Source organism: Anoplopoma fimbria, chromosome 6 (assembly GCF_027596085.1).
Source record: "Anoplopoma fimbria isolate UVic2021 breed Golden Eagle Sablefish chromosome 6, Afim_UVic_2022, whole genome shotgun sequence".
Classification (NCBI taxonomy): domain Eukaryota; kingdom Metazoa; phylum Chordata; class Actinopteri; order Perciformes; family Anoplopomatidae; genus Anoplopoma; species Anoplopoma fimbria.
In genome coordinates this window covers 2171360-2181359 of record NC_072454.1, presented here as the reverse complement: position 1 = coordinate 2181359, position 10000 = coordinate 2171360, and the positions used below count along the sequence as shown (strand labels likewise).

Genomic DNA, 10000 nt, shown 5'->3' with positions numbered 1-10000 from the left:
AGGTTCGCCTCACCCCCCTCGGGGGCCAGCGGTGAGTTTCTAATTAAAACGTTCGGGGGCAAAAGGGTAATTATGATAATAACATAATAATATCGCCGGGGTTATTAGAACGTTCTGTGGTCCCCAAATTGCTTCCTGGGAGAGATCAGATTGCGGCGTTACGTAAAGTCAAATTTCCTTGAAAGTCAGGTGAAATGAAATGGATTCCCCCAACGGTCCATCCGGCAGTCTGATTCCCTGTTGTATGTGGGAGTCTAAAAAAGCCCTTTAGTTTCTCATCACAGTGACAAACCTAACCCCCCCCTGTCCTCGCTCACCTTTAAGCTGGGTTTAGTGGGAGCAGTTAGGAAGTGGTTTGTTTGGTGGTGTTTGTGTTCTGTTGCAGGAGCACTTTGTTCCTCCGCCCGTGTAACGAGCTCCGTGTATCACAGCTGTGCTCAACAAGAGAACATTTGTTTCTTTAAGCTCCGGGATCACCGCTAGAGCGCCGTAGCTCCGAGCACATTAGCTGGGAGCTAGCATGCTGGTGCTTGGAGGGGCTTCCCGCTGTTTCTCTCTGTGCTACCTGACTGGGATGAGGCTTTTGTGGATCCCCTCCTCCCCCATTTATACTCACCCCCCCTCCGTCTCAGGCAGCCCCGAGGCAGCCCACCTCCAGCTGTGGCTGCCATTCGCCGCTCGGCTTGGTGCGAGCACCGATTGCTTTGGAGTGCCTCCCCTCGCTCAAATAGGCCGTAATTACGGGGCTTAAATAGGTTTAGTGGTCCAGCAAACTACATAATCACCCCCTGAATTAGGCCCAGCTCATCAGCCTCAGTCCAACGAGCAGCGCTTACCACTAGCACCAGCTAGCATGTTCCACCCCCTCACCCCCCCCCCCCCCACCTCTCTTTTCCCTTTATTGCACAGAGGGAAGCGCAGCAGCAGGTGTTGTGCAACATCCGGCCCCCCTTAATAAACGTAGCCTCCCCTGAGCTGGAATGGGGCGGACTAATGAAGCACGCCCTCGCTCTTATAGTGCAAACATCCAGACGCCACACATACACATACATACAGCACACGGGGAGGGATGCTTTCTCCCTCAGTGTCAACAGAACCTCACCCCTGTACGTTCTCACAACAATGCAGCACTTTGTTGAGACTTGGTCATGTGCATACACGCAGTAAGCTTCAGTTTACACACATACTGTAGGCTGGAGACACACCCGTCGGTAACGCACACGGATTCACGCCTTACAGCGCGGCGGCGGCGGCAGCTGCAGCGCTTCATGCTATGTGCAAATTAGTGTTTTTAGGAAAGCGATGAATGTTGCTAATCATCAATTTTCAGTGAGGAATAATCCTGTTCATTGTCTAATCCACTTTGTACTACAGCTTTAATGACATACTTTTCACCCTTTGCCTCAGCAGCTAACTAGATTTATCTCGTTCCCATAGGCAAGAGCGCTACCAGATTTCCCTAAATCAACAAAAGCTGTGTTTTTTTTTTTTAAGGGGAAATGCTCATTAATGAATCAAAAGCCCAAGAACATCTGTTTTTTTTTCTTCTTCTTTATCTTCAAAAGAGATGGAGAGATTTGATGACAAAAACACAGTTTGAAAGGGGGTTTCTTTGCCATTTCTGGTGCACATATCAGGGGTTTCTAACAAAAACGTGATGAATTATTCATGTACAAGCTTTGAGTTGTTTTACCGTAGTCCAAAGCCATAGAAGAGCCAGTTTTTTTGAGGGGGGGCGCTTTGCAGCTCAAAGACGAGGGCGTTCGTTTCGTGCAGAGGCTCCTCTCAAACTCTCGTCCTGTAGTTGGTTCATTCTGAGATCTGTTTTTGTGATTTTGCGTCGGAGCAGCCTGCATCAGAGGAAATTAGGTTAGGGGTGCTTTGTTTTTTTGTTTTTTTTCTGTTGTTGTTTTGTTCGCTCTCACTCCCCCCCCCCCCCCGGGTTTTTTTTCTCCTCTCCTTTAATCCCCCCTTTCTCCCATAGCCAGCTTTGTTGCTTGGTCCCTGCTCCCTAATGAAGTCAAAGGGATGTCACTCGATGCCACCTACACAGAAAGGAATTTGAAATGTGCGTACAGTAGCTCTCACGGCGCAGCATGAGCACACACACACACACACACACACACACACACACACACAGACACAGACGGGATGAAACTTCCACTGATTGAGCAAGACATTATTTTTTTTTAAATGGAAAGCTTGTTGCATGAGAAACAACAGGCTTACGGTTTGGAACGCTTGGTTCAGAGTCTGCTTGTGCTCAGAGTTCTGGGCATTTGTTGTTAGCATAACAATGTGCTCGCCTCCCCAAATATTTAAGGTAATCTCATACACGGCTGGCAGCAGCACGGCTACACTTCCAGTAAACCGTGTGTGTGTGTGTGTGTGTGTGTGTGTGTGTGTGTGTGTGTGTGTGACAGTTTGGTGTGATACTCTGATGCCCTTCTAGCCAAAAAGGCCCCCGGATTAGCCGTCAGGCATTCCTGATGGGCAGCTCGGTTTCCACGGAGATCTGACCTGGGAACAGTGAGGAGAACGGACCTGGCCAAGTCCAGGCTTTTCACTTTTAACCTCAACGGACACATGGAAGTAAATAACTGGGCAGGATGTGTTTCACGTTTCCTGTTTTATTAAAAGCAGAATATTGTTGCACACTAACGAGTCGTTTTCTCTGATTCGTTGCATTTTTTGCGGCTTTCTTGTGCCTCGTGGTCGAACCCCAACCATCTGCTGGTAAAGGAAGCTCACCCGAAATACCATTGACCCGCGTCTGTCATCCACAGATTGTGCCGTGTCATGGCCTCTTTTTGAAGCCCGTCATGTGACCGTGGCAACATATGATTTTTTTTATCCCCTCCCTGTTATTCCTCCCTCCGTCACGTTTCATGGTCGCAGTTTTATAAAGCTAATGTGGCGTGGCGAGCCCTTTTTTTTTTAATGGGATGCGAGGAGGCTCGGGGAAGCGTGGCTTTAAATAGAAATATATGAAACGATAACGCCGTCACGTTTACGGCCAGACTGTTGATGCAGTTTATGGGTTAACAGAGATGGAATCACACACGTTACCATGGAGATTTAATAAAGAAATGTAGTATATGTGTTTTAAGATGAGTATATTTCATCAATGCACAAAGTTTATTCAGATGCCAAAAAAGAAAAATGTGCAAAAGCTACTTTACATTTTTCATATTCATAGTGTTGTTTTTTTCAATTTGATGTTGTTTTAAAGGTTGGATACTTTATTTCTGAGGAAAAGCCAGATTCTAAGTAAGAAGTCAAAGTGTTTTGAGCAGAGAGAGAGAGGGAGGGAGAGAGAGAGAGAGAATAGGAAAAGACAACTGGTTTTGCTGAGAAGGCGAGATGAAGAGAACAGGGTCCAGTTTACAACTCACAATCATAAGAATTATGGAGCCGTGACCTTTAGGGAGTTCATCCTTCTTCACGTCCGTAAAGGTTTTTTTTTGGTGAGCTCTCTCTCCTGCAGTCAAAGACATTGTTGGACGGTTTGTCCTGTAAAGGTCAAAAGGTTCAGTCGACACAATGTGCCATGTGTCTCGTCAAAGTGACCCTGAGCGTGGCACCGAGCGAGTAGCGGCTCTCGCACTGGCAGCCGCTTCTCGCTTCAGGTTTCTCAGACGTAAATGAGAAGCAGAGCAGGAAGTCAGAGTCACAGCGGTGCAGCTAGTGTGAGGATGAGGTCAGACAACTTCAGCTTTTACTTCTTTAAGTCTGTTTTTCTTCCATTTAAATCCACACTAAATTAGATTAAATAAAACAAATGACTTCAACACAATGTATTCTGCAGAGACGTATTATCATCTAAAGCTTGATTTCAAGTAATTCATCAAATATATTAATCTGATTACTACTTTTGAAGCTTGTCCCACTGTAATGTTTGACGTTTGTCTCTCCCCAGAATAGTTCTCTCCTGGGTGAGACGTGGGACAGTGGGGGAGTAAAGAGGGGTTTTGCAGAATATTTATGCTGTTATCTCTTTTTCTTTTAAACCCCTGGGGCTCCAGATATCCATTTCCATGTCTCCTCCTCCTGCCTCCTTGGTCCTCTCCTTCCTCTCCCCGTCCCTCTATCCCCGCTCTTGTTCTTGTGTGAGGAGGGTCAGAGAGGAAGACGGTCAGACAGGGAGGGGATGTTACTGATGCTCTGTTACTCACCCACACACACACGCACACACACACACACACACACACACACACACACACACACACACACACACACACACACACACACACACACACACACATATGACCAGGCACAGCTGAACTCGCAGCTCAATGAGAACAAACACAACACACACTCTGTGCATAGATGCAAACTCACCCGAGCAAAATCTTTGACTCAAATGGACACACGCAACACTGTATGCACAAACACACACACTGGGATTGATAAGACCACAGAAAGAGAGAGGCGAAACACACACACACACACACACACACACACACACACACACACACACACACACACACACACACACACACACACACACACACACACACACACACACACACACACACACACACACACACTCCCTCCTGGCACACACATGCTCGGAGCGCAGCAGAGAGCGGTGAGCAGGGTGGAAAATCTCATGAAAGGAGTTGTATATTTGGAGGAGACATATCATTAAGATAGGCGGGAGGGAAAGAGGGGAAAGGGAGGGAAGGATGCGCAGAAACTTTCCATCTGCTCTTTTAAAGAACATGTTATTGCTTCGCTCACTAAAGGCCTTCCTCTCTCTCTCTCTCTCGGTCTCTCTCGGCCTCTCTCAACCCGCTGAACCGCTGCCAGAGGCCGTTAAGACACCAGAATCACTCACAGACAATATTGAAGTGGGACGACTTGTTGCTCAGCGAGGAACTAAATCACAGTGTTTTGACAGATAGGAGCTAATTTGGCGGTTTAGAGGATAAAAACAGTTCTGGCTTTGAGGCCATCTCTTCCTGGTAACGCGTACTATTGAGCGAGTGTTATTTTGAACGTGTAGGAGGTTGTTTTTAGGGGTTATTGCAGATCATTCACCATGTTATAACACTCAATTACAAGTTAAAGTGTGTGTTTGCCTTCGTAAAAAGTTTTCTTAAAAGTGGAATGTACTCTCATTAATGTGTAAACAGGGTTTTATATCGTAGCTGACGCAGTTGGAGCCGATTCTACAGATTTTTAGATGCAGTCGGGTGTTTTTTTCTCTAACTTATATCCGTACTCGGTTACAATGTGTGGAACAGATCACACACACGTTATTCTCTCAGCGCCGCCGTGTCCGACAGCGTGTGTGTGTGTGACTGGTTGTGTGTCTCCGTCGGTTGTGTGAGGCTGCAGGGAGGGAAGCAGTAATTCACATGATGAGCTTCAATATGTCCTCAGTGTGTGTGTGTGTGTGTGTGTGTGTGTGTATATGTGTAAAGTGCCCAATGCGTCAACACATCAGATGATTCAAGCCCTAAAGAATAATGTTTTCTCACTTTCCTACACGAGGAAAGACAAGTGGCGCCCAAAATCTGCGGTTATTTAAAAACTGATATCTGATCAGTTGACAGTATATAACGTACTCGCATGCACGCACACACCTACAAAGTATATGAATGGACGGACTGTTCACATGCACGCACACAAAGAAGTGGACACAAATCTGGCCAGAGGCGACAATGCAATTATAACTTAGCGCGTGAAATTAGCCTCCTTGTGTTCTCATTCCCCACCAGCCAATCACATGGACAAGGGGAGGCTGGGAAAAAAATGAAAACATCCTCCCTCTCCTCTCTCTCTCTCTCTCTGCTGGGTCGTCCCAGCATTAAACACAATCCTGTTCATTATGCGCTATGCAAAAAAAAAAAGAAAACGCTGGCGCCGTACTGATTTTGCACGTCTGCCTGTTAAGAGTGTGTGTGTGTGTGTGTGTGTGTGTGTGTGTGTGTGTGTGTTCTTGTTAGACATACTAGATGTATTATACAGTAATACTATGTGCGGCGCCTATTGTCGGTCACCATAACACGGAAGAATAACTGGATTAATGTCATGGGGGGGGCTCCCATCATTCACATTTATCAGCCTTAACTTTGCGTGCACGTACAAGAAATTTGACTTTTGCATTTCGACTGATTCAACAACACAGAAATAGAAATAACAGCCGAGGACAATGACACCAAAGAACGACAAATAATGGTGAAAAGTAGACATAAGTATGAAAAGACATGTTTATATATATATATATATACATATTGTGTATATTAAAAAGCACCAATGACCAATGAAAGAATAAGAAATAAAACATCTTTAAACACGTCAAGTGTACTGTAAGTTTTAAACAAGTGGAACTAGATAAATACTGAATCAATGTACTTTATGATTATGTACAGTACGGACATTATACTGTATGTACAGCAGGAAGGATTTATGTTGACAGATGATATGCACATTTAAAAAAAAAAAAAAAAGTTGTGCATTAAAAGAGTATAAAATTATGATCTGTAACGGCAGCAGTGGATGTTTTTGGTGTTAGAGGGTCTTTGACGTATGACTGATTGTTCATCAGAGAACAGAAAAAAATGATATATTCTCGTCCATGAAAAAGAGTTTTGTGTTTTGATTTGTTTTCTGCAAGAAGAAACAACATAGAAAGGGGAATTTCTGGGTTTGATGTTTTTATAGGTTTCAATATGTGTGTATAGATACTAAGTGGTGTTATTCGCCTGTTTTTAAGAGAGTAAGAGTAACATAAATATGTTTTGCAGCTTTGTTTGAATTAATAAGAAAAACTTAATTTGTTTTATTTCACAAAATCACTGTGTAATATTCAAACCCCTGGTTGGCAAAATGAAAGAAAACTTCAGTATCAGTTTTAGAACACACACAGTTTCCCGTCGGCGCTCTCCTCCCTTCAACAATCGATTCTCTCCCCCGCTCCTCCCTCCTCTCCCCCCTTTTATGGCCTTGCCTATGGTGTCCGGCACAGTCCATGTCTTGTCTCAGTCATGAACAGCACATTGTCCTCCACGAACAACGCCCTCCCACACACACACACACACACACACACACACACACACACACACACACACACACACACACACACACACACACACACACACACACACACACACACACAATTTTTTATATAAATCAACACACTGCCCGAGTTCTCATTCATCCATTTTATTCATTCTATATATTTAAACAGGTGGATCCACTTTAACAGTTCTCAGTAGACACCGATAGTTTGTAAACACTGGATTTAAAGTTAGTTTGAATCATATTTACAGCAATTCTGCTGCTGTTTATCATTCATGAAGTCATTCATTTAGTTTAGACGTTCTAAAAATGGACATTGTTCGATCCTCTCACTGGCAGAAAGATATTTGAGATTTAAAAGATTGAAAAGTTGATTCAGTTTAAGATAAATACGTTTTTTTAAGCTCTTGTTGATAAGTCACCCTCATACATGTCAGAATGTCCGTCCTGCTGCAATGCAGATCGGTAATACGATCATCAGACTATGAACTGTTCAAAGGACTCTTGGCGTCTATGGCCCAAAACTCAGAAACACATCATCACTGCATATCTCACAATCTGTCTCTGTGAGTGACTTCAATAAACAACTCAAAACAAAACTTTTTACTTTTCGATCAAGAACCTCGTCTTTATCAGACTGCTTATTGGGTGATCCTGATGTGAATTCATTAGTTGTTTCTTTTTATTGTCTTTGGTCTCTTATTCAAGGCTCTTGCTCCTTTAATATGTTATTTTATATCTTTTATCTTACTTCTTGACTTTTAGAAGGACTTTAAATGTTTTATTGTTTTGCATAAAGTTATGATTTATTTTTTGTTTGTTTGTTTTTGTTTGTTTGAGCTGCATTTTATGCATGAAAGGTATTATATATATATTTTTTTAATTATTATTATTATTATAATTATAATTCATTACTACTTTTTACATTTATATTTTATATTTTTATATTTTTTATTATTATTATTATCATTTTCTATATTATTTATATTATTATTATTATTATTACTTTCCCTATTGTTATTATTATTAATGACTTGAGGAAACACCTGTTCCTGTGTGGAGATGCTTCTTAAACATAATGATAGTCCTAACGGGCTTCTTCTTCCTAAAGCTTCTCTCAGTCAGTGCGTTTAATCCTCAGCGTGATTACATAAAGTGGCCGTTTTGTTTCTGCTCCAACTGCAATAAGAATAAAAAGACAAACAGCAGCAGAGAGGTTTTCACATCCTCTTGTCTGTATTCCTGTCGGGTTAACGTCACGTACTCCCCGCTCACTGATTACATATGCGGCGGGGTGAAAAGGAGGTGGTGGTGGTGGTGGTGGTGGTGGGGGGATATATTTGTGTAAGAGGCTGCCTAATTACCAGAGCTGGTTCTCCACTTCACTTAACTTTCTAATTGGCTTGCCTTTTTGGCTGCCATTAATTACAAGATTTCATATTCCATTAATGATCGTGTGGGGGGATAACGTGCACACACACACACACACACACACACACACACACACACACACACACACACACACACACACCTACACGCCAATGAGCACCCACTCATTTTCTACCTCTCATTACGCTGTGTGACTGTGTGTGTGTGTGTGTGTGTAACCTGTGCCCTTACAACAAGTCTTTATATACTAGAAGACTTTCAGCTTCTGTAAACAATTTGTGGTCAGCCTTTTCTTAAAGATGTTCTCTCTCTCTCTCTCTCTCTCTCTCTCTCTCTGTCTCTGCTGCAGCATCCCTACCCGTCAGAAGAACAGAAGAAACAGCTGGCACAAGACACCGGCCTCACCATCCTACAAGTGAACAACTGGTGAGTCTGTTCAGAGTTTAACATGCAGTCGATTTTTCATGGGGGGTTTTTGCAGCCTCGGGCGATCCAAGTTCTTAATGATCGGAATTAATGTCTGCACTCCACCCCAATTTTCTACCCACGCACACACAGAAACACACACACACACACACACACACACACACACAGACCGCTTACCGAATCATCCTCACCTAGATCAATCCATCTAAAGAGATTTGGCCTGGAGTGATTTTCCAAACCAATAGCCCAAACATGAGCAGTCCATGTTAATTAAGAGTCAAACTCCCATCTGAAAACATCCAATAAAATCATCCCAACATGCAAGTTGGATGATTTTTATTGGTGTTATTTCTTTTTTCCAATCATACAAGAAAGATTACTGAAAAGAAGTGGTAGCTCTGAGACTAATTACAGTATATACGCTTCTACTTTGACTGATTTATTTTGATGTTTGAGGCTTTTTGTGCTACTTTTTTTGACTGTGATCAACATTTGTTTTAGCATTTTTTATGCACCGTATTCTCCTGCAAGCCAGTTTAAAGTTAGTTTGACCTTATTCAGAGATAGCTAGTCACACGTTAGCTACTTCAACAGATGACGAGGTCAGACTCGTTCTGCAAATGACATTTTTAATGAGAGAAAAATTGCAACACTGTGAACTTAAATTAGGAAGCAGATTAAAAAAAGATCCCAAAAAGTTCAGCTTCCTTTTGGGCATTAAATTCAAGCAGCAGCTGCTCATTAATATCCGCTGAATATTAGTCTGTTAAAACATTTATTTAACCTTTATTTAACCAGATCAAATCAATTTTTCAATGATTGCCAAGAACCCAACAACATTATATGTTCATGTTATTCAACAAAACATATCTTTTTATTTATCAGACTGATCTTTATCACACAGATATTTTTTAAAACATACAGACAAAAATGCATAATGACATGACTTTTATTGGCTGTCCACTGACCTTATATCCTTCTATACATTATTATTTAGTACTTTTCCACTTTGCATTTAGCATTTTAGGTTGTTCTTGTTTGCAAAGAGCCTAGCTCAGAAGTTCACAGCCTGATTTCTATCCTGCTTCTGCAAATGAGTTCTTCTTTAAGAGCCGACTGGCTAATTGGGCAGCGAGCGTGACTGGACGGCGCTGTA

General features: G+C 42.5%; 1 protein-coding gene across 1 annotated transcript in view; it reads left to right on the top strand.

The window, feature by feature from the left end:
- The window catches only part of LOC129092004 (homeobox protein Meis1-like), an 84210-nt gene that overhangs the window by 49330 nt on the left and 24880 nt on the right, over nt 1–10000 (top strand). The window contains 1 exon segment of the mRNA XM_054599747.1: nt 8768–8844. Coding sequence (XP_054455722.1) covers nt 8768–8844 — 77 coding nt within the window.